Raw genomic sequence first — 25,846 nt, 5'->3', positions numbered from 1 at the left:
GAGGAGCAGGAAAGCTGATGTTTCAGGTCTGGACCTTTCTTCAAAAAATCAAGCAGGAATTTTCTGAAGAAGGGTCCAGACCCGAAACATCTGCTTTCTTGCTCCTCTGATGCTGCCTGACCTGCTGTGTTCATCCAGCTCTTACACCTTGTTATCTTAACACTGTTTACATGATCGCCATTAGGTGATCTTCATCAGCTCTTTACTCCAGATTATATTGAATTCACATTTCACCTTCTGCTATGGTGGGATTTGAACCCCAATTCCCTGAATAGTGGCCTGACATTCTGAATTGCTAGTCTAGTGACGTTGCTACTACACCACCACCTGAGTTTTTCATTGAGCCCTGTCAAAGCCCTTCATATATTGTTTACTAAACTAAAAAAGTGACAACAGTTTGTTGGCTAGAAAGCACTTTGAGATGATCTGAGGTTGCAAAAGATGTTTTAAGAATCAAAGTCTTTCCTTCTTTTACACCGGGGAGCCATTTTGACATTGAACATTAGTGAATTAGCTCCTTTTCTTTATGTCACATTTCTGTTGCCTTTCAAACATTTTCCTCCCTCTGTGCTGCTTCAGCAAGATCTGCCACTGACCAGAGACTGCATTAACACAGTCCAAAGGCCAGTAGTTAAGAATCAATCACATTGCTATGGGTCTGGAGTCGCATGTTGGCCTGACCCAGTAAGACCAGAAGATTGCCTGCTTTAAAGCACAGTAGTGGAACCTTGTGGGATTTTCATGGCCACCATCAGTGAGACCAGCTTTCAAAATTTTTTAAATAACCTATTTTTCTAATCAGTGTGCTCAAAGATGTTATTACCATGTCTGAAGCATATGAGACTCCAGTCCAGGGGTAGGGACATTACCACTGTACCACAAGAGGGCCTAAGAACAGCTTTCAAATTCCAGTTTTATTAATTGGATTCAGATTCCACCAGCTGCCATGCCAGATTTCAATCTGTGTCTCCAGAGCATTAGGCTGGCCCTCTGGATTGTTAACCCGGACATCAGTCCAATTACTAGGCAGGTATCCTGATCTCATGACCCTTTCATCCTCTAATTTTGCTTCACATAGAATATACAGCACAGTGAGAGGCCATTCAGCCCAGCTGGACTACAATGATGATTATCAAGCTCCACACTCTTCACCTGAAGACTAAACTTAATCCTAACATTCCCTGTTCAACACGATTGGAAATCAAAAACTGAGTAAATCATAATATTGTGTGCAATTTCCCTCCAGCAGGTTTTTAAAGATAGTGGCGAGTGAAAGTAGGGAGAGGGGTACATACAAAGCACGTTTTTTACTGGAGGCTGTATTCTAGAACAGTACAGAAATTCTCTATCAATCGAATTAAACAATTGCAGCTGTTGGAATTGGAACAGCACCCAGCTGCTGCAGTATAATTGCAGGAGTCTGAGACACAGTTAATCAAGTTTAGCTGGAACCAGTCCCACTTCAGTTTAACCATTATGAGAACCAAAACAGCAGAGATGTTTCAGGATGATCAGAGATTAAGAATTCACCATCGAAATGGGAAAGCATTTAACCACTTTTGATTTAACGGTGATGTAATTGTTAGTAAATTCAGATGCAATCCTTTTGTCCTCCTATTCTAACCAGGCTAGAGCTGTGTATGAATAACAGATCTTCACTTTGTTTGTCAGTGTGCCATTCCTTAGACTGAGGTTGAAGATCATCTACCCACTAGTCCTAATGCAGCAGCCAAATCCCTGCCAGTTCCAGACTAACCCTCTGTCCTAGGTATTAGTGACCAGTATTTTGCAATCCGTTCCATCTCAAATCTAAACAATTCAGTTTTTCCATGCTTAGGAGGAAGACTTAAATCAGATGGTGATTACTGGGAGTGGGGTCAGGGTGGGTGTGAAATTTATAAACAGTAAAACTGAAAAGGAACATGGTGTGTAGGAGTGGTTTATTGATGTAATTTCCGTTCAGTCTTTACCAGCCCGGAGTTGCTTTGTTTGGCTATTTGCATGACCAGCACAAATATTTGGAATGGATACAGGGAGGTGGATAATGCACATCATTTGTTCAGTTTTACCTCCTCCATTTTCACCCCTTTGATGTGTGAAAAGTGCCAATTTTTGCTGGGTATCCCATTCAGTAGGTGTTGGCGGCCCCTCCAGGTGGGCATTCTTCACCTGTGAGCCTAACTAGACAATTCAGTTGTGAAGGGCATCAACATATAAACAAGCAACAAGACTAGGCCACTTGGCCCTTGGACCCTGCACCGCCATTCAATAAGATTGTGGCTGCTCTGATTTTAACCTCATATCTACATTCCTGCATATCCCCCGATAATCTTCCAACTCTTGGTTATCAAGTATTACCCAATGCTGGTTTACAGCAGAATTTGGCACACTCGCAATTTCTGTTGCAATTAGGAGCAGGGATGCTCCCTGACTGTCCCATCTCCATTGTCCATGGAAGCTCAGGAAGGTTTTAACAGCTGCATAGTTTCTCTGGCTGCAATTCGTGAACATGATAGAATTAAATTTGGTTCATCTTATTTGTGTTACAGAAGGTATTGTGATGCAGTGGGTAGCCTCTGTACTTCTGAGCCAGAGGCGCATTGTTCTAGTGCCACCTCAAGGAAGATACAATCTTTCCAATGGTGAGAGTGGGAGAGATTCCTGGTCAACCATGTGTTGGGAAGAATATATGAACCTCTACTATCACCGTCCGTAGCTCCAGGCTGCAACATGCATGTCAAGTTTTGTGTTGCCATGGCAGCTCAGATTTGTGGGAGGTGAGGGGGCAGGCTGGCTCAGTTGGCTGGTGTGGATCAGATAGGTGCTGACACTGCATGGTTCGATCCCTTTGCCCTCCCTGTCCTGGAGGTCACAGACGTGGCCCACATTAGGCAGAGTTACTGAGAAGGTTCATGTTACAGAGATCTTGGAAGGCTTTGGAGTAGAAGAAGGTATGGAGAAAGGAATAGGTGAGACCACATAATGTAGAATGTGTTTAGCCATTACATTTTCCACTCTGAGAAGACTTTGTGCATCTTACAACGTGACAGACATGCTGATGTCCCTGAGAGCCATTCAGCCTCCTCATTGCAGAGGATCAACAGATTTCATTTCATAAATAAGAGGTCATCCAAATAGGTCCAAGTGTATGCTGTAGTGTATCATGGTGGATAGCCCGTTAGCAATCATCTCTCCTAATTTGTATTTCCATTGCTCAGAACTCGAACATCCAGGTTGGAGTTGGTCAGAAATGATATTGCAGCTGAATGGATGTATCTGTAATTCTCCAGGTTGTACATGAAGGAGAACAAGACAGCAGAAGCTGTGGCGTGTTACGAGAAAGTGCTGCAAATGGTGAAGCTCGATAAGGGTGAAAGCAGCATGGAGTGTGTCTCTATTTATCGGGACTTGGCAGCGGCAGAGCGTGCTAGAGGTGCCCATGACATCAGCACACAGCTCCTCACGGAGGTAAGAGCTGAAGTGACATTATTGGCCATTCAGACTCGGCATTGTAGGCAAGAGCAGAGAAAAGATCAGAGGAAATCCCCACAGAACGTTGTCACTCTTCAGTTTCTGGACGAGGCCAGTGGATGACAATCGATTAATTTCAGGTGCAGCAAGGTGAGTTGGAGCTCAGCGGCTGAGAGAGTACTCCTGCTGGTGGGCTGGAAGCTGAAGGTTACAGAAATGTGAGGACGATAGCATGGGACTTTCCATTGGTCTGCTGCAGTGAAGCTCAACGCAAGCAGCAGGAAAATACCTCACTTTCTACTCAGGCACTTTACAGCCTTTACATTGAGTTTGACAATTTCAGACTATGATCCCTGTCCCCTGTTTTGATTAACCCACCCCTCGCCCACTGTTTTATTTGCATGAGTTTACTCTCAGCAGAGCTGACAGATTTTTAGCTGCTTAACACTGAACATTCATTTGTATCTCCTTTGCTACCATTAACACTCCCTTGGCCTTTTGCTTTGGGGCACCTTTCCTGTTTGCTCCTTGTCCCCACTTTTTCAGCTGTAGAGTAACCATCACTTTACCAGCCTCCTTCAGTTCCAAACAAGAGTCATAAAGGACTCGAAACATCAACTCGGTTTCTCTCTCCACAGATGCTGCCAGTTACTCCAGTACTCTCTCTCTGTTTTTCTTTCAGATCTCCAGCAGTACTTTGCTTTTTATAAAAAGCAATCTAACTCAGCCTTCAGGAATTCAATGACCCAACCTCTACTGCTTTCTCCGGAAGAGAATTTCACAGGCTGAGCCTCTGAGAGAAAGAAATTCTCATCTCTGCCTTAAAAGGGAGACTTTTTATTCCTAAACGGTGCTCCCTGGTTCTGGTGTCCATGAGGAAACACTTGGTATCCGAAAATACAGTCCCCTCAGGAAGTTATATTTTTCAAGGAGGATGTGATGGAGCTGTACATTACATTAGTTAAGCCACAGCTAGAGCACTGTATGCAGTTCTAGTCATCACTCCCTAGGAAGATGTGATTGAACTGAAGACTGAGCAGGACGTTACCAGGGCTGGAGCAATTCAGCTATGAAGAGAGACGAGATAGGTTGATGTAGTTTTCCTTAGAGGGGAGAAAGCTGAAGGGGATCAGATTGAGGTGTACAAAGATCTGAGGGGCGTAGACAGGGTAGGCAAGGAGAAACTTTTCCCCTGAACACAGGGGTCAGACACCGAATGGCGCAATTTAAGGTAATGAGCAGGAGGTTTAGAGGGGATTTGAGGAAACATTTTTTCACCCAGAGGTTTATGAATATCTGGATTCTGCCTGAAGGGATGGTAGAGACAGGAACCATAAAGACATTTAAGAAGTATTTAGCTGAGCATTTGATACATCATCGCAGGCAAGGCTACGGGCAAAGACCTTGGCAATGGAATTAGAGATTGATGGCCTCTTTCTGTGCTGTAAAAACTCTATGACTCCAAGATCACACCCATTCTTCTAAACTTCAGTGGGTGAATCATAGAATCCCTACAGCATGGAAGCAGGCCATTCGGCCCATTGAGTCCACACAGACCTTCTGAAGAGCATCCCAACCAGACCATCATCCCCACTCTATCCCTGTAACCTCACTTTTCCCATGGCTAATCCATCTAGCCGAGACATCCCTGAACACTATGGGCAATTTAGTGTGGTCAATAACCTGCACATCTTTGGACTGTGGGAGGAAACCAGAGCACCCAGAGGAAACCCACGCGAACAGAGGGGGAATGTGCAGACTCCACACAGACAGTCGCTTGAGGTGTTTTAGCCTGTTATCTGCCCTCATTGAATAAATACTGGGTCAGGTACGATTTTTGTGCTTCAGCTCCTCAATATAGTTTGTGTTGACTTTCCATGATCAGTACTACAGAAAAACCACGGACATCATGAATTTTCTGATTCTTTTGTTTTAAAAAATTGGAGTTTCTTACAGTTTCTGGTTTTATTTTTTAAATATGATCACCACAAATTCTTAGTATCCTCCCTTAAATGGACAAGCCAGAACTATTGGCCACTCACTCCCATAAACAAACTGACAGCTCACTGCAGGCTCTTAGACTTGGTTTATAAGGTCAAAATAAAATTCATTTCAAAGAATTTAATATTGGGCATGTCCTCTGTCGGATTGGCAAACTGCCCGAAGCAATGTATTTGAACTTTTAATGTTCAATCTGCCTTTGAAATTGAGGTATGGGCTCTGGCCACACACCTTGATTGCTAATCTATTTCCATTTTACTTCTGAATGCTAGGTTTACAGTAGATTACAAGAAATGCATCCATTTTATCCCTCTATTCAATTAGCCCCAACCACACCCACTTCCATTTGAGAGCTGAATATTTGGAACTCCATTCATCTGAATATAATTAAAGGAAGCTCTACACAGTACTATTAACAGATTAGTACCTTTTATTTCAAATTGATGCCCTAAATAATTTCATTTAGCTAGGTTAACAGTAGAGGACACTTCCTTCCGTCTCCATAGTGGAGGCATATCGTCAATTTTCATAACATGAGTTGTTCACAGTTTGGGTGGTATGGGGATATAGGAACATAGGAACAGGAGTAGGCCATTCAACCCCTCCAACCTTTTCTGCCATTCAGTAAGAACATGGCTGGTCTGTGGCCCAACTTCATATACCTGCCTTTGGCCCATATCCCTTAGTACCTTTGCTTAACAAAAATTTATCTATTTTAGATTTAAAGTTAAGACGTGATCTAGCATCCACTGCCCTTTGTCGAAGAGATTTTGAAACCTGTCCCACCCTTTGTGTGTAGAAGTGCTCCCGAACATCTCTCCTGAATGGGCTGGCCCTAATTCTCATACTATGCCCGATAGTTCTAGAATCCACAGCCAGTGACACAGTTTATCATTATTAACCCTTTCTTTTCCTTGAAGGCTTTGATCAGATCAACCTTTAATCTTCTAAATTTTGGAGAAAACAGGCCTAATTTGTATAGTGTCTCCTCATAACTTAACACCTGAAGTCCAGGTATCATTCTTGTAAACCTACATTGTACTCCCTCCAAGTCCAATATATCCTTTCTAAGGTGTGGAGCCCAGATCTGCTCACAGTACTCCAAGTGGGGTCTAACCATGGTTTTGTAAAACTGCAGCATAACTTTTGCATGTTTATACTCCAGTCCCCTAGATATAAAGGCTGCAATTCACTTATTACTTCAAAATGGGGCCGGGACCCCAGGTGGGGTCACAAGCTGAAATTTTGGCATCCCAAGCTATGAGACACCAGTGGTTGCTGTGGAGTTCCAACTGAGTTAAAACAGCCGCACCTCACTCTATCAGGCCCCCTAGTGAGACAGCTCTTTCCTCCCCACTGTCCCTGAAAAGCCGCATCAATTTTCAAACCTCGGTATGGGGTCACATTGAGGGGATAAGTTTGGGAAACACTGCTTTACATCTGTTGATGATCCAGTCAAATGGAACAGGGATGCAGATGTTACAGAGCTCTTGGACTCACTTCTCAGTCTGTGCAGGGTCAGTTGATTGAAAGGGGCAGCAGGAAGTGTCCAGTGCCTGTGGGACTCGGGGATAAAGTGCGATAAAATAAGGATACCTTATCCTGGTCACTGACAGGTTGTTGTATGTGCCCATATACAGTTGTGATGCCCTCACAAGTGATGGATAATGAAAGAAAAATGCTATTAAATGTGCAGCTGTTGCATTGATATGCTCATAAATTTTCCATGTAGATTGTGGCTACTGCAGTTGGACAACAGCATTCTTTCATTTCCCCCCACCCCAGGTAGCATCTCTTACAAGTTATCATTCACATCAGCAGTTTGGGCTGATACATAAAGATATACTCGCCAAAGTGCTAGAGAACCATAGGGCTGCTTGCTCATTAGAGAGAGCAGGAGAATGAGACGACTGGTAGTGGTTTAACCTGAGGGCCAGGTGAAGGGGAGAGGTTGAGAAGGAGAGTCCTTCATGGTAACCTCAGCCAGAGCAGGAATTGAACCCAGTGCTGCTAGCATCTCTGCAAAATCGCAACCAGCCATCCAGCCAACTGACCCTGTACCCCAATGTCACACACGTGGCAAGCAATGACTATCTCCCGGGAAAACTCACTCACAAGGTGACCACTCAGAGAAAAGTCTACCAGCAACCCCCCCTCCCCCCGCCAATGAATAGAACAGGAGGAAATAATGAGGAGGAATCCTCCAATCACAGGCTGGTTCTCTCCTGTACTTGCTGTTGTTAGGCTCACTGTGAACCTATCAGCAGCAAACGGGTAGCTCAGAGAGTCAGTGTGATAGCAGCGAGAGAGTCTCTGGGCCCAGCTTGAGCCAAGCGAGATTGTAAAGGGAGTTTGAAGGGCTACAAAGTTGGGAGCGAGGCTGCAACAGGGAATAAGAGTCGGCAAAGGAGGGACAGAGTCTGCAAATGAGAGAAATTGCAAAGGGAAGGGTGTTGGGGGAAGGGAGAGAGGTGGCTGTTGGATGGTTGTTGGGAGGGAAGAGGGGGGAGGGAGAGAGAGGAAGTGGGAGGGAGTCGCAAGGGAAGGAGATGAAGGCTGCTAATGACAGAGAACAGTTTTAAACCTATCAGAAAAGGAACATCCAGCTGACGGGGATCCAAGAAAGCTTTAAATCACTGAGGGGAACGAATTCTTTGCAAATGAAAGGGGCATCATTGGTTAAGGTTCTATAAATTCAGAAGCTAGAAAAACTGGAAAAAATTAGCAGATCTTACTAAAAGACCATAAGAGATAGGAACAAAAGTAGGCCATTCAGCCCATCAAGTCTGCTCCACCATTCAGTGAGACCTGTTTATCCTCAACTGTATTTTTCTGCCTTTTCCTCATGACTCTTGATTCCCTTACTGATTAAAAATCTACCTCTACTTTGAATGTATTTTACATCCCAGCCTTGACAGCCCTCTGCAGGAAAGAATTCCACAAATTCACTACCTTCTGAGAGATGAAATTCCTCCTCGTCTGTTTCAAATGTGTGGCCCCTTATTCTGAGATTATTCCCACTGGTCCTAGACTCTTCCACAATGGAAAACAACTTCTCCTCATCTACCCAGTCAAGTCCTGTATCAGTAAAGTATCTTCTCATTCTTCTAAAATCTGGGCATCAAGGGCGAGGGCCTGGGGAGGAAGTGAGGCTGCAATGTGAGAAGAAAGGTGCTGCGTGTGGGGATGTAACATTGAGAAGGAAGGGGCTGCAAACTGGGGAGTGAGGCTGCAACAGGGAGTTAGAGTCGACAAAGGACAGGACAGAGTCTGCAAATGAGAGAAATTGCGAAGGGAAGAAACAGCTTTAAACTTATAACAGAGGAATCATCACCTAAGCGGAAACAGGAAAATTGGAATCATGAATTCCTTGCAAATTAGTGTGGAGTCTCTGGGTTAAAGCTGTAGGTGTTCAGGAGCTACAATGTGAGTTAAAATTGTGAATGTTTTTGTAATCAACACTAGCAACTGTATCATTTAATATCAAACAGCTTTATTTCCTAAAGATTGGCATGTATGCGTTATCACATCTCAAAGCATCTTAAATATTACAAATTATTTAAGGTGCACTGTTAAGTGTTCAAGGTAAACATGCAGTAGTTTAACTGTAACCCCACTGGACCACATAAGAGCATGTTTAAGGTGATGATTTTTCTGTGTACAGAAGTGTGTCATTATTTTATACTTTCTTTATAAAATTATTTGCTAACTTATGCCTGTTGTCCATGTCAATTTAAATACTGGGGTGTATAAGAATCTAAGGCACATCTTGTGTATTGTGGCTTTAAGTTTAAAGGAGTGGTGATGCTTATTGAGGGCATGGACAAATTTTCCTAATTCTGCTTCTGTGTGGGTCCAAATCCCCCGTAAATTACCAAAAATTCAGATGGTATTTTTACTAAGTGACTGCATTTCCTAATGAAGGAGTTAATGAGACTGAGAAAAGGAGGCCCTGAAAATCAAAACAGGTCCTCGAGATAATTTCAAGAAGGGCACTCGACAAATAAAAATTATTTTGAGCCCTCTCATAAGTGACAAGACATCCCACAGGACAGTAAATGGCCAACTTGCTAAAAAACCTGCAGCTCCTAAATCAGCTTGATCTACCATATCTGAACTCATGGAAGACAGTCATCCGCACCTGCAATGCAAAGTTAAGCAGAAACCCCTGTGACCTGGGCAGCACAGCTTAATTTGCTGCATGAGTTTTATGCCCTCTTTCCTGGCAGAATAAAGGATAACATTGTCATTTAATGTTTTCAGATTTATTTTAATTTATAAAATATGTTCACTCCTATACGTTACTGTCACTGAATGTAGTGTCTAGGGGCTTGTATTTGGACATATGCTGTAGAATTTCTCCTGTGCTCTACAGGGATCAGTTTCAGTTTCCTGGCCTGCCGTACAAGACTGGCAGTTCCAGCCCTGCAATGTAAACCTGAATCTCTTGTGTGTTTTACAGGCTCATTCCATTGTGCTGACTAACGCTGCCTCTGGAAAGGAGGAGGGACAAATAACTCTTGCTCTAGCAGAGGCCTATGCTTCCACTGGCAGGACTGAGGATCACCGTAAGTCTTTTAAAAGCACTTTGTGCCCCATCACAGACCCCAAACACCACACATTTCTTTCTTCAACCATTCCTGTGTGCAAAGTCACACCCTTGCTCAAAACATTCCTACAATTCTCATTTCTTATAAATCCGCCAGTTCCTTCATCCCACAATTGGTGACTGTGCCCTTCAGCTGCCTAGGCCATGAGTTTTGGAACTCCCTCCCTAAAGCTATCTAATGCTCTACCTTTCATCCTTTAAGACTTATCTCTTCCCCAAGCATCTGGCTCAGTGTCAGTTTTTTTTTAAGTGTCTATGGTGTCAAGCACTTTGGGGAGTCTTACTATGTTAAAGGCTCTATATAAATGCACATTTGTGCCTCTGATCTTTGGCTCCCAATCACCAGGCAGATGCTGTGCTGATTCTAAAATAAAACAAAGAACTGCGGATGCTGGATATCTGAAACAAAAGTAGAAATTGCTGCTGAATCTCAGCAGGTCTGGCAGCATCAATAGGGGGAAAAAAGTTTCAGATCCAGTGACTGTTCATACGACCAGAGCTCAACATGAGCTCTGCTCTCTTCGCACAGATGCTGCTGGACCTGCTGAGGTTCACCAGCAATTTCTGTTTTTGTTTCAGTATTGATTTTGTTGTGTATGACAGAACCATGTTTTTACTGGAAGGACTGCTCTACGTTGTTGTTAAGAGTAGCATGCATTAGCTTACAGTGTGTTGAGCACCACTCATCATAGACAAAAACACACCACCCTGTTCCCTGGCCAACATCTCTGCCTCAGGCTTGCTGCAGTCCTCTAGTGAATCTCAGCGCGTGCTGGAAGAACAACACCTCATTTTCCACTTGGGGATGTTGCAGCTTTCTGGACTCAATGTCGAGTTCAATAACTTTAGGATTTGAGCTCTCCCATGTCCTTATCCCTATTTCCACACATCAGGCCTTGTTGTCACATGGTCTGTTATGACACACAACCCATTGTGAACCACTAAAAATCACCATTACTGGCTATTCACCCTCCTAGCTAGATTGTTATCCACTCCTTTGTCCATCTGTTCTTCTCTTTCCGTGGGCTTTATTCCCACCTGTTGTTTACTCTTTACACCCTTTCCCCACCCTATCTTCTGCACATAAACATTTTCCTCGCTACTGTCAGTTCTGAGAAAGGGTCACTCGACCCAAAATATTAACTCTGATTTCCCCCCACAGATACTCCCAGACCTGCTGAGCTTTTCCAGCAATTTCTGTTTCTGGTCCTGATTTACAGCATCCGCAGTTCTTTCTGGTTTTACCATTCATCATAGTTTCAGTGAAGTGAAAATTTAAAGGTGATTGTACAGGGAATCCAATCTTGACGAAATTTCAGATTTTCCTTTCTGCTGCTCGCTTGGCGCCCCAGCCTTCGCCAACATAGCTCTACACCCAGAACGTCCATCCTCGTTTCCCCCCATCTACCTTGCTGCCACCCTCCCCATCACATCCTCAACCCTCAGGTTATTTTAAACCTGTCTTTATTTACATCTCAAAACTCATCCTTGGTGTTCTTCCTTCCAACGCTTCCCCTTCTGGGATATTTTATTATATTAAAAATACCGTACAATTGTAACTTGTTAGTTGCATGCATAGTGTTCAGAACAGTAAAATTGTGTTTTTAGAGCCTTTATTCATATGTGACAAAATTTTCACAAGTTTTGCAATCTCGACTAATTGCAAGGTTATTTGGACCTTTTAGACCTAGCAGAGAAGTACTACAAACACAGCCTGCAATGTTACCAGACAGCGTTGGGAGCTGAACATGCAACGTCACTCTCAGTCCTTGATGATTACAGTCGATTCTTAATCCTGGCCAAAAATTACTCGGTAAGAGTAAATATTCATACTTTTGTTGGATTTTGTTTTAAATTTAAACTTTTGAATTATACCTGACTTTCAAGAGAGCAGAGAACAGAACCACATTGGTCACAAACTGAGAGTGTGCAAGAATCCAGTCTTTGAGGTGTGCAGAGATCTCAGAGGTTTATAGGGCTGGAAGGGGTTATTGGGATGGAGGGATTGAAAACCAACGTGGGCACCTTAAGGTGGTGGTGGTGCTGGGTTATTTCTGCATAAATTCAAGTTAGCGTTGATTGTGTATTTGCTGCAGGCTGCCTCAAGGTTACTTCACGAATCCCTCCCGGCCAAACTTTCCACTTTTGGAGACTTCAGCGTAGAGGTAGAAGAGACTTATCACCTGTTTGGAGGAATAGAATTAGCGGAGGGGCATCAAAAAGCGGCCTACAAAATGTTCAAGAAGGTGAGTGCTGAGTGTGTGCCGGAATAATGTAATAATTGAGACAAAATAATCTCAACTGACACTTAAAACCTCATTTATCGTAGCGCTAATTGTGGGAATCTTGCTGTACATAAATCAGCAGTCATGCTTTCTTATGATAAAACAGTGAGTATGCTTCAAGAACAGAGTACTTCAATGGCTGTGAAAGGCATTGGTATATCCTCACAGTGTGAAAGATGCTATATAAATGCAGGGGTTTTCTTTAACTGATCCAGTAACGTAATGTTGAAAAGGGAATAACCTATTAATTTTTTGTTTCAGTGGCTGATTTCTGGAACCTATCTTGTAGCTTTTTCCTCCCTGTCCTCTTCTGCATTTTCTTCTGCCCTGAAGATAATGATTGATGTTTCTATTTGATTGCACTTACATACTTCACCTGATTGACCGGCCTCGAAGTGTCAGCCTTTGTGTTTGGCACTGCAGCCTCATAGCGCCAGAGATCCGAGTTCGATTCCACCCTCGAGAGACTGTCTGTATGAAGGCTGCACAGCACATTCTCTCCATATCTGCTCAGTGGATTTCTTCCAGGTGCTCCAGTTTCCTCCCACCGTCCAGGGATGTGCAGGATAGGTGAACTGTCCATGCTAAATTGCCCATAGTGTCCAGGAATGTGTAGGCTAGGTGGATTAGCCTCGGGAAATGCAGGATTACAGGGATAGGGTAGGGTTTGGGTCTGGGTGCGTTGCTCTTCAGAGGGTCGGTTTGGAATCAATGGGCCAAATAGCCTGCTTACACACTGTAGGGATTCTGTAATTCTATTCTGTGATTCATAGACAGCGTGTATGGCCATGATGTTCACATCAAACTGGAGGACATCACAGCACATCCCAAAACTCATTATAGTTTCTAAAGTGGGTCTGAGTTTACAATCTACATCTTGCTGAGGAGGGAGATGTGCCTGAAACTTTTCAGTTTCCACATATCAGGACAAGTGCAAGAATGCCAAACTTCAAACAATCACAACGATTTAGGATGTTTCTGATAAATTGAGGCAATGCCAGGGAGAAAGCAGAAGGAACTATAGGCTCCCCAAACTCCCAGGTAAGTCAGAAAGGGCGCAAGGCCTGAACATGCCCCTTTTGTTTGTAGAGAATCAAAATCTTAACAGTTAGAGCCATTAGAGAAGATTTGATTTGATTTGATTTATTACTGTCATGTGTACCAAGGAAAAGTGTAGTCTTAGGTGATTTACAGGCAGATCGTACTATACAAGTGCATCAGAGTAACAGAACAGAGTGCAGAATACAGTGTTAAAGCAGCCAAGAAGCAGATAGAGATCAATATTAATATTAAAGAGGTCCATTCAAAAGTCTGATAACAGGGGGGAAGAAGGTGTTCTTGAAACTGATTGTTCCAATGGTAGCATAGTGGTTATATAACTGGACTAATAATCCAGAGGCTGGACTAATATTCTAGAGACATAAATTCAAATAGCACTGCAGTGGCTAGGGATTTTAAATTCAATTCATTAATAAATCTGGGTAAAGTGGTAATCTCAATAATAATGACCATGAAACTACTGAGTTATTGTCAAAAACTCGTTTGAATAACATAAGGGAAGGAAATCTGCTGGCCTTGCCCAGGCTGGCCTACATGTGACTCTAGACCCACAACAATGTGGTTGACTCTTTAATCCATTGTGAAATGGCCCAGCAAGCCACTTGGTTGTATAAAACCGCATCAGGAAAAGCACCATGGGGTATACCTACATCACATGGACAGCAGTGGTTCTAAAAAGGCAGCTCACCACCCCTTCCCCCTTTCCAAGGGCAGTTAAGAATTTGCAACAATTGCTGGGCTTGTTGCTAATGCTCACATTCCCATGGCTCATTCAAATGAAACAACAGTATTCTAATTGAAGTGGGAGAAAATGACTAAGAGACTGACACAGCTAATGTATTTTATAATGGACTTTACTGAAATATAACTCCTTGTAGTCCTACAATAGTTGTAATTGTTCGAGCTAACCAGTTAGAACTTTGGTTGTTTATTGACTTGTTTTGAAGACAATGTGCCAATTAATTTTGCTTTGTTGTTCTTCCAGCACATGTGAATTCATCTGACCAATAAACACACAAATTAGGATCAATAAATATCCCAACACAACTGGTTATAGCTATTTGTTTGTTATGAGCTGCCCAACATTTAACTCGATATTACTGCACATGAAAGGGCTTTGTATTTGCACAATCAGTAGATTTAGTTTAATGTCATGTCAGCTTGAATATGATGCACATTTTGGCTCTTTCACTGAGAGAGGAGTTCGTTGTAAGATGCCCACAATTCACTTTTTTTTCCTTAAAAAGACAAAGCCAGTTTTAAGAGAGCACGTTTGAAATAAATGCCATTGTTGATGAATTGTTTAAAAATCTGCTATTCGTCTTTCAAGCATCTGAATAATTAACCCCAATGGCAAAAACACAGGCAGTCCAACTTATGTGGTGATAGCATCATGGCTGAAACTCTGGCATCCACGTCAGATGATCATAGGTTCAAATCCCTCTTTAGAGACTAGCTCACGTAATCGCTCCCAGTACTGAATGAGTGCTTTATCATTGAAAGCAATTGCCTTCAGTTTTTGAGACATTTGAAGGATGTTAAAAGGTTCCTTATCATTGCCCAAAGAGTGAAAAGTATACCCTGGCTAAGATTTCCCATTTTGAGATAAAATGGTTATTCATCTCAGTTGCTACCCATTGGAACCTTTGCTGTGTGCAACTGGCAGGAACTGATGGCGTAGACACCATGTTACTGAACTAGTAACCCAGAGGCCCAGGTTAATATTCTACAGTCATGGGTTCAAATCCCACCAAAGCAGATAGTGGAAATTAAATTAAATGAATAAAAGAATCTGGAATTGAAAGCTGGTCATGGTTGTGGTGACCATTTATTTGTTGTAAAACCCAACTGGTTCGCTGATGTCATTCAGGGAATGAAATGTGGCCTTCATGTGACTCCAGACCCACAGCAATGTGGTTGACCCCTAAATGCCCTCTGAAGTAGCCCTAGTGAGACACTCAGCTCAAGGTCGATTGGGGATGAGCAGCAACATGCGCATCCTCTGTAAGAATGAAGAAAAACACATTGTCTACATTAAATCGGTGAGTTATGTTTCTGAACTGACTATTTCAGTGTCTTTTGGGGATATCCTGAGGATTATACATCAAACAAATGCAATGCCTTTCCTTCTGTGATCTTCCTCATCAAATGGTCAGTTTGTAAATCAGTAAGGGTTGTTTGAAGATATGGCTTTGTAAAATCAGTTCCCAGCAAGAAATGTTTTATCTGTAATTATTAAAGAAGTAACTGAGTAGAACTGTAACTTCCTTTTGAACTCTTGATTAGAGGGAATGGGTTTAATGGTCTTTTCCGAATATTTTTGAAGAATCTGTGTTATTGAAAGAAAGCTCAGCTCCTCTCTATTACCAGTGTCTCCTAATAGCTGGTCACAGATGTGGTCAGTCATTGAGTGCAATACTCCTTGGGACTTTCTGAAGATGTAGTAAATAATTACGAACACATTTTTTGAGTAAAGTGGCAGGGTGGGGAGGGTGAGTGTTTCTCTCTAGTTTTTTTTTATTTTCAGCACTGACTTGCATTTTGACACACTTTCATAGTCATAGCTATCCAGCATCTCATACTTAGTGACTACTCCTAAAAGTGCAAACATTGAGGGACTTCAGTGATAAGGGTCTATTGGAAAAGTTGGAATTGTTTTACTTAGAGAGGAGAAGGCTGAGGGGAGATTTGATAAGAATTTTCAAAATCATGGACAAAGTAGAGAGGGAGAAACTGTTCCTGCTCATAAAAGGATCATGACCAGAGCACACAGATATAAAATATTTTGCAAAAGCAGCAACTACAAAGTGAGAAAAAACTGTTTCACACAGCAAGTAGCCTGGGTTTGGATCCACTATCTACAAGTGTGATGGGCAGGTCCAACTGAGGCAGTCAAGAGAGCAGTAGATAATTATTTAATTAGAAACAATGTATAGGGTTACGGGGAAAAGGCAAGAGTTTGGCACGCAGTTAAAAAATTCAGAGAGCCAGTGCAAACAAGATGGGCTAAATGGCCTCCTTCTATACCATCATGATTCTGCAAAATGTGTCTTGTGACAACTCAAATGTACATAGTCACTCGCCTCTACCTGGGCTGTCAGCAATTTGCACTAAATTCATTAACATTCAGATTGCCTTTGAACAATCTCCCTAACCTTCTGTTACACAAGGCTTTCTTTCACTGCATATTTTTGCTTTATTTCAGTAAAGGAATGTTGCTAGAGTGATTGGTTAACAACTGGCAAACGTTGCTGTTATGCTGATGCTGTATGAATCATGTAGAAGACTCTACAAGTGTCGGGAAATAAATCACAGGTTTCCTCCCTGTTTGCTAAGTATGTACCATGGAAGATGAGCTGGGCGCAGACACACTGGGACATCTGATATACTATTCAGCTATTTAAGATTTTGTTTCTCACCATAACAGCAGCTGCAGGGCAATATTTACCTCTTACTAATCAACGTGGGCCTTGAGAATAAAAAATGCAGATATACTACTTTAATAATAACACCTTATTCCTAAAATGTTAAAAAATTGCATTTTCATTGCCCCCATTCATGGCTTCACAATGAGCTTTATGTCTGACTGAGTGCTTCTGAATTGTAGTCATAGAACACAGCAGCCAGTTTCACCCACAAGCAGCAATGTGATAGTGGCTGGATAATTTGTGTCTTTTAGGGGATAAATACTGGCCAGGACACTGAGGATAATTTCCTGCTCTTAGAATAGGCCCATGAGATCATTCATATCCATCTGTGAGGGAAAACGGGGCCTTGGTTTAACATTTCTTCTGAAAGGTGGCACCTCAGTCAGTACAGCACTCTCAGTACTGCGTTGTGACTCTCAACCAGGGTTCTGTGCTCAAGTTTCCTAATTGCAATTAGATAACACAACTGATAATTTGTTTCAGGGGGAGACTACTCAATGTTGATCCTTTACATGAAAAACCCAGCATTTTCCAAACCTCAAAAACTGGGAATGGTGTACTTTGTTAATGATCTTTCCATGGAATTAAACAAGGCCACAGCTAGAGGAAACTTTGACTCCATCAGTCTAGATTGACTTTTCAAATGGATCCCAGACTGGGTCAGCATCTAAGCAGCCACAGTAACTCACACACCCCTACCTCTCCACCATCCCATAAATTCGAAGCCAGTTGCAACTCCTCAGATACTGAAGCAGCCCATATCCAAATGTAGCAAGGCATGGACAATATCCAGATTTGGGCTGACAAGTGCCAAGTAACATTCATGCCACACAAGTACCAGGCAGTGGCCATCTCCAACAAGAAAGAATCTAACCATTGCCCCTTGACAATCAACGGCATTACAATCACTGATACCTCCACTATCAACAACCTGGACCATGGACCAGAAACTGAACTGAACTTGCCATATAAATACAGTTGCTTTAAGAGTAGGCCAGAGGCGAGTAACTCACCTCCTGACTCCCCAGACCCTGTCCCCCATTAACAAGGCACAAGTTAGGAGTGTGATGGAACAGTCCCCCGCTGCCTGGATGAATGCAACTCCAACAATGTTTAAGAAGCTCGACACCATCCAGGACAAAGCAGCCTAATTAAAAACTGAAAGAATTGCGGATGCTGTAAATCAGGGACAAAAGCAGACGTTGCGGAAAAGCTCAGCAGATCTGGCAGCATCTGTGAAGAAAAAATCAGAGTTAACGTTTCGGGTCTAGTGACCCTTCCTCAGAATTGGCTAATCCTCAGAAGCAGCCTAATTGATTGGCGCCACATCCACAAACATTCATTCCCTCCACCACCGATGCACAGTAGCAGCAGTGTGTATCATCTACAAGATGCACTGCAGAAAGTCATGAAGGCTCCTTAAACAGCACCTTCCAAACCTACAACCACTTCCATCAAATAGGGTGAGAGCAACAGATACATGGGAACACCACTAGTTTTCTCGCGAAGCCATTCACTGTCTTGGCTTGGAAATATGTCACTGTTCCTTCCCTGTTACTTGGTCAAAATCCTGCGATGTCCTCCCTAAAGGTATTGTGGGTCTACTTACAGCAAATGGACTGCAATGGTTCAAGAAAGCAGCTCTCCACCACCACCTCAAGGGAAGTTAGGGATAGGCAATAAAAGCTGGCCCAGCCAACAATGCCCAGATCCCATGAACGAAAATGAATGAATGAGTAATATAAAAATACATTGCTCTTAAGCCAATAAAAGGGACAGGAAACTTTGAGGGGGGATAATTAATAACAAATAGAAATGTGGTTTATGTAAGCCAGTTCAAGCAGTTCACTGTAGAAATACCATATAATTTAGAAATCCCCTTGTTTCACTGAGGCCATGCCAACAGTTCAGAAATAGTCAAATAAAAGCAAAATACTGTAGATGCTGGAAATCTGAAACAAACAGAGAATGCTGGAGAAACTCAGCGAGTCTGGCAGCATCTGTGGAGAGAGAAACAGTTAACGTTTCGAGCCTGATATTACTGTCCTTCAGATTTTCACTTGGCTTTCCATCTGCAACAGGCTAGCAGACTACAGCCCAGGCAGAATGGGAACTGCAGTCATATTGCTGAAAAGAGAGAAGGTTGTTGAAGCTTTTCATCCTGCTTTCATCAGGACAAATGCAAGAATACCAAATTTCAAATGCTCACAACAGTTTATACTGCAGGAGAAAAAGGTGCTGATTTGGTTAGCAAGTTGACTGTGAGGTGTTGCCATGGAGAGAGCAACAAGGAATCTATAAGACTCTGAACAATGCCATAAAGGCGCAAAATTTGAACTTGTTCCTTTGTTTGTATAGTCAACGCTGGTGATTGTAAAAACACACTCCAGCAGGAGGCAGCACCTCCAGGAGGGGTGGGGTGAGTGAGGGCGATGCATGTGAATAAGCTGGAAAACAAAACGTTTGGCACACCATTTTGTTGAAATTTGCGTTTTGCTGTTCAGTTTCAAGGGGTAAATGTGCTGACCCAGTACAACTGGTAGTTGCTGAATGTAGAATTCTAATTAAATACTTTAATCTCTCTGTTTGGCAGTGCCTGGGAATTCAGACTTTTCTGTATGGGTCACAGCACAAAAAGACAAGAGCCACTCAGGAAACAGTCAAACTGTTATCCAAGTAAGTGACGCTTCAGTGACCATCAGATCAATGACCGAGTTGGCTGAAGCTGTGTGGAACTTTCGAGTGAGCCACTGAACTGCTTCTTTAACTATTGTGTCACCACAAGTTTGAAATTGTCATTTTAGTAGCTGTGTGATTGCATGACTGGTGCTGGTCTGTAACTGAACAGACCATAAGATTCCATCTCGGGTCTCTCCCCGAATCAGCTGGTGTCTGCTATGTGGACAGAGGGCATTGTAATGGCAGAAAAACAGAAATTGCTGGAAAAGCTCAGCAGGTCTGGCAGCATCTGTGGAGAGGAATCGGAGTTAATGTTCCGGGTCAAGTGACCCTTCCTCAGAACTTGTAACGGCAGCTCTCTCAGGGCTCAGGATTGGAGGAATCAACCTATATTACAGTAACCCCCCATGGAGAACTGCATGCATTTTGTGATACCAAGGTGTAGAGCTGGATGAACACAGCTGGCCAAGCAGCATCAGAGGAGCAGGAAGGCTGACGTTTCGGGCCTAGACCATTCTTCAGAAAGGTTTTTTGAAGAGGGGTCTAGGCCGGAAACGTCAGCCTTCCTGCTCCTCTGATGCTGCTTGGCCTGCTGTGTTCATCCAGCTCTACACCTTGGTATCTCAGATTCTCCAGCATCTGCAGTTCCTACTATCTCTGCATGCATTTTGTGTTGGTGACAGTGAGAAGGATTGGACCTAGCGATAGCACCCACTCTGAGCCAAATCTCAGCAGGAAACAAAATCAGAAATTGCTGGAGAAGCTCAGCAGGTCTGATTATATGGGGACTTGAGAGGGTGGATGTAAAGAGGTGGTTCCCCTTGTGGAAGAGTCTAGGACCAGAGGACCTGTTTAACAGCTGAGGAGGAATTTCTTCTCTTAGAGGGTAGTGAATCTGTGGAATCCTTTACCACGGAGGGCTGTAAGAGCTGGATCCTTAAGTATGTTCAAGGCATAGATATTAATGTTGTGAAGTGGTAGAGTCCCCATCTCTGAGCCAGGAGTCCCAGATTCAGTGGATTGCAGCAGTTCAAGAATGTAGCACATCACCACCTTCTCAAGGCCCAGCCAGTGACATCCAAATTCCATGAATGGCTACAAACAACTTGCACCAAAGGTCTCTTGTTGACATCTCTGAACAGGTTGCTTAGAAAATATACATTACCATAAACCTTCCCAGTTGAAAGATATCCTGCAAAACTTAGCATTGCTGTGTGAACTTGCCTTAGCTCCTGCTTTTACAGACACCTGGTGTCCTTATGGCTTTCCACAGCCAGCAATGGGGCTTACACTGTCTGAGGTCCCAGGTTCCTCACAGCTGGTGACCACATTGCCTTTGAAATGTATGCTAAACATTCCACACATAGATCGTAAGACAAATTAAGAGGTGCCTGAAATTATGAGCACAAATGAACTTAAGAAGGTAACATCCAGAACAAAAAACGGCAGTGTTTCGGCCATTAGCTCAGAGCTGATAATATCCAGCCATCTCTACTAGAGGATGGTAGCAGAGAGAGTGGTAAACATAGCACAATGAATGATGGAAGTCACAGAGTGGTTACAGAAGAGCTACAGAGAATAACTGAGGATGGTCGAAGACAGACAAGTGGATCTTCTGGCAGGAGTAGTTGCAGCAGGTGATCTTATTTGACAGTTTTCAGCTGGAATGTTTCCGGGAGTAACGTTTCCCAAGTTATTTTGGGTGACTTTGAGAAAAGTTTGTTTCCTGACAAAAATCACCTCCCAACAGTTGGACTCCGTACCTCCTGCCATTGTTCAGAATTCCATGTTTAACTTCAGACGATCCAAAGGGAAATGTTACAAGCTGCAGACGTTAGGCATTGTAAATGTGATTGACCCCTTCTCTCTCTCTCCCCCCCCCCCCCCCCCCCCTCCCACAACACACACACCACAATTAGCTCAGTTGGGTAAGGCCTTGCCTGGTCTGAGTACTCAGTCATACAGATAGAAGGACTGTTGCCTGGTCCCAGCTGGGGAACATGTACGGAATTCCAAGATTGCATTTAGATCTCAAGGGCTACAAGATCTGCCAGGGTTCCTATTCCCAATTACTCCTGCCGAGGGTATGGGTACGTGGAGGTCAGAATGGACTGTGTTGACCATCTCCCAGAGGAAGAATAGCCTTTCAGAATGCCTCATGAGAGCCGTAATGGACAGGTGACTGATTCTGGAGGTTCAGGAGAATTGCTGCGAGCTTGGGTCTTGTTGAGACTGCACTTAGATTACTATGTATGGTTTTACTTTCCTTGGCTAATGAAGAGCAAATTTGCCACAGTGGGAGTGCAACAGATGTTTAATGGACTGAATCCTGGGATGCCTGGATCCTCCTTTGAGGAGAGATTGAGGAGACTGGACCTATGTTTTCTGAAGTTTGGAAGAATGAGAGATGATCTAATTAAAGCTACATAATTCTTACAAGGGCTGAATAGTTTGGATGTAGGAAGGATGTTTCCCTTGGCAGAGGTGGTCTAGAATCAGGGCACACATTGTCAGAGTGAGAGGTAGGCCATTAAGGACTGAAATGAGGAGGATTTTCTTCACTCAGTGGATGCTGGACCTTTGGATTTCTTTGCCGTGGAGTCTCAGTCATCAAGTACTTTCATGACAGAGATCGACAGACTTCTAGATACTAAAGGTATCGAGGGATATGGTGATAGTGCATGAAAATGGCAGAAAATCGGCCATGATCTAGTTGAATGACAGGGCAGACTCAAGGAGCTGAATGGCCTACTCCTCCTTATTTCCATGGTCCTAGACCTCAGAATAAATGGACTGGAAGTAAATAATATGACATCTTGACCCAGCTTTCTGACTTATTTTGGTAACATGCCATTAAAACATGTTACTCTTTGCATTTTTCAACAGGTCTCCGGAGGTGGCTGCAGTAAAAGAGAAGACTGGAGCAGATCATTTAAAACAGAGACCTGTATTCTGTGCTGTGGTACCAAAACACAGCATATGAGGAGGGACCAAAGCAAATATCTATTCGTGACTGATGTACATGGAATGTTGCCTCGAGACGCTAGGACGAAGCTCAGCATTCTGGCCTACACTTAACTCCATCCAAAACAACTTTGATGTTATTACTTTGACCATCGGTGGCTGTACCATCAGCTGCTTAGAACCTAAACTCTGGAACCAACCCCTGTTTAAAACTCTCTGCCTCTCTACACGTTTTCCTTAAGACACTCCCTAAAAGTTACTTCTGACCAAATTCTTAGTCCCTTGTCCTTATCTTGGTTCAATATCAAACGTACTCTCACAGCTCTCCAGTGAAGCACTCCTGGGACATTTTATGATATGGTGCTGAAAATATATTACTTCCGATCGCATTATTTTTTACCTTTGCTACAATTTATTATATCTACGAGCTCAACATAAAACTTGAAGAGTCACATTAGAAGGAATATGAACCAGCTTTAATTGTGGTTGATATACATGTTTTATGCAGGAAGTTACATGTTGGAATTGTTGAAGACAAGACCAGATGTGTCAGTAGCTGGCTGTTAATGATGAATGGGAGTTGGTGAAATATAAGCCACATGTTGTGGAGCATTAGTTCTGTGCAGGTTGCTAATATTTTTACTACAGGCTTCTACTTTTCATTTTAACTTTGCCAAATAATGTGCACAATGTAGTGAATGAAGTTATGCACTTCGCAGCTTGTGGATGCATAAATTACAGAGAATGTACAGCACAACCAGACTATGCCAGAGCTCGTCCTTCGCTGAAGCTTTCCTCCATTCAAACACCATCAAGCAAAGCACTTATTCTTCCTGTCCCAGCCCCCCACACTAATCCAGCAACCCATAAATGCAGCATGCTATTCACCTCCTTGTGTATCTGCAGTATCAAATTCCACATGCTCACCACTCTCTGAATAACAACTTTTTTTTAATGAATTTCCCATTGGTTTTCTTATGTATGAAGGAATTGTATTCTTCCAAGAACACCTGTCGCAAGAGGAAGCATCATAAAGGAACTGGAAAAAGGAATGCCAAAAGGATCTCAAGTCCACGGACAACTTCCACCTCCTGGAAACACTTGCCAAATGTGTGAACAGAGATTCGACTCTGTAGAGTCATAAAAGAAACATAGAAACCCTACAGCGTGGAAATAAGCCATTCAGCCAATCAAGTCTGCACTGGTCCTCTGAAGAGCATCCCACCCAGCCCCTTGACCCTACATTTCCCATGGTCAGTCCATCTAACCTGCACATCTTTGGTTCTAGGATTGGTTCATCAGTCACACAAGGACCCACAGAACCATGACCAGTGACATGGAATTTCCGGCGGACAATCATATTTGTTAGCAAGTGATTGTCAATGACTGTTGGCTTTCTTAGTGATTTTACAATATTCATGGTCTTTAGACCCCACAAATAGAAACATTGGATGGAATTTTAACCTAAATGAAAGTGTTGAAATGTTAAGTAGCATAATGTGTTACAAGAATGGTGTGAGTAAAAGGTATTGACATGTTTGATCAGCCATGCTCATACTGAATGGTAGGACAGGCTGATGGGCCGATTCGCCGTTCCTATAATACCTAAAAAAAATGCAAGGAAGCCTGAACCTGCCTCCAGCTCCTCCATCTCAACCCCAATGATTGTTTGCCTTTACAGAGGCAGTAAATGAGTAGGTTGATCAATCTGTCTCAAGGTAGTTTGGTATTTTTATATAATGAGTTTGTGAGCTTCATTACTTTAAAGCTCTGAGATGAAACTGTAGGTGGCTGTGCCCCTGAGCCTTGGGAAACCTCAGCATCTAACCCAGGTGTGGACTGCTGGATCTAGGAGGCAAGCTCCTCCTCACTTATCCCTTGGCAGCGATACAACATGATTACCTGAGGCACAGGCCTGCGATCAGACACCCTGTTCCCTGTACACATTTCCAAACTTCTACACACCCCTCCCCAACAGCTTTTCCGACGAGCTCTCCAATTCTTTCGACCCCTGCTTCCCCACTTCACCCTGAGGTTTCTGAACACCGCCGCTCCCCCCCCCCCCCCCCCCATCCCCACTCCTAGGATTGAACTTCAATTATCCTTGATGAATGAATGAATAAATAAGTTCCCCAGTTTAGATCTTTATTTGTTCTTTTGCAATTTATGTACTCTTAATCAAAAGTAATTGTGATCAGAGTTTTCGTTTTATTGTAATGTGCAACCTTAAAGTCTGGGAATGTACAGTTGATTGATTAAATAATGTGATGTGATTTTATTGAATCATCTGTGAAATCCTTACCTGCTTATTTTGAGCAAGTGAAATTACCCAAATTCTTAATTAGTGATCGAACTTTTCTACATTCTAGATTATGACATCATACAAATTCTTACATATTTTCTATGTCAACCTACTCAGACATGTTATTACACACCTCTGGGGCTGGTGGCACTTGTATCTGGGTCTCCTGGCTCAGAGGTAGAGATACTACCAGTGCACCACCAGAACCTCGCATACAAATTCTTACTGTACAGAGAAGTACAGGGAACAGCTGGTACCTTTAAAATTGCAATTATGCAGATTTTAAATGTTTAGAAGCCATTGTCTCTGTAACAATGTTAAATTATACTGGAGCGTAACCATTGGGTGAAGGAGTGCTGTACATAGCTTCTGGCACAGACACATTTTCTGGTTTACCGCTAGTATAATATTGAGTCGTGATATTTTAGTGAAGCAGTGACACATAGTGGAAGGAATTCTTCACCTACAAATGAACTTTAATGAGCCATTTGTTCACACCTAAACATTGCTGTGATTCCAGCCAAGCCTTGGCAATTAAATGGTTCCAATTCCAGGCATGTAGCCTTCGGGTTCTCCCAATCTCTCCTTTATGTACAGAGATTGGAGAAACCCTTATGGTATGGTAGCTCAGTGGTTAGCACTGCTGCCTCACAGCGCCAGGGACCTGGGTTCAATTCCATCCTTGGGTGACTGTGTGGAGTTTGCACATTCTCCCTGTGCCTGTGTGGGTTTCCCCTGGGTGCTCTGATTTCCTCCCAAAGATGTGTGGGTTAGGTGGCTTGGCCATGCTAAATTGCCCATACTGTCTAGGGATGTGCCGAATAGGTGGATTAGCCATGGGAAATGCAGGGTTACAGAGATAGGATGTGAATGATCGGGATGTTCTTCAGAGGGGCAGTATGGACTTTGGTCTGAATGGCCTGCTTCCACACTGTAATAATTCTAACTTCAATACATCAAGCACTGCTGAGTCATAGAGAGCTTGGTTAAATGTGAAATGAAGCCCCTGTTTTCTCTCAGTTCAGCCTCCCAAAACAACTTTTATTGT

General features: G+C 43.0%; 1 protein-coding gene across 5 annotated transcripts in view; it reads left to right on the top strand.

The window, feature by feature from the left end:
* ttc23 (tetratricopeptide repeat domain 23) overlaps positions 1–25,846 on the top strand; it is a 68,523-nt gene that overhangs the window by 31,247 nt on the left and 11,430 nt on the right. For 2 of the 5 annotated variants that reach the window (XM_048617207.1, XM_048617205.1), the window contains exons 6-9: positions 3,291–3,468; positions 9,935–10,040; positions 11,767–11,894; positions 12,178–12,327. In XM_048617207.1, coding sequence (XP_048473164.1) covers positions 3,291–3,468; positions 9,935–10,040; positions 11,767–11,894; positions 12,178–12,327 — 562 coding nt within the window. Of the gene's footprint in view, positions 1–3,290; positions 3,469–9,934; positions 10,041–11,766; positions 11,895–12,177; positions 12,328–14,410; positions 16,602–19,446; positions 19,530–22,418; positions 24,780–25,846 lie in introns of those variants that run through there. The other 3 variants (XM_020532454.2, XM_048617206.1, XM_048617208.1) reach the window with 3 other exon arrangements.

This window comes from Rhincodon typus, chromosome 36, assembly GCF_021869965.1.
Source record: "Rhincodon typus isolate 14 chromosome 36, sRhiTyp1.1, whole genome shotgun sequence".
Classification (NCBI taxonomy): Eukaryota; Metazoa; Chordata; class Chondrichthyes; order Orectolobiformes; family Rhincodontidae; genus Rhincodon; species Rhincodon typus.
This window is presented reverse-complemented; position numbering and strand designations above follow the sequence as displayed.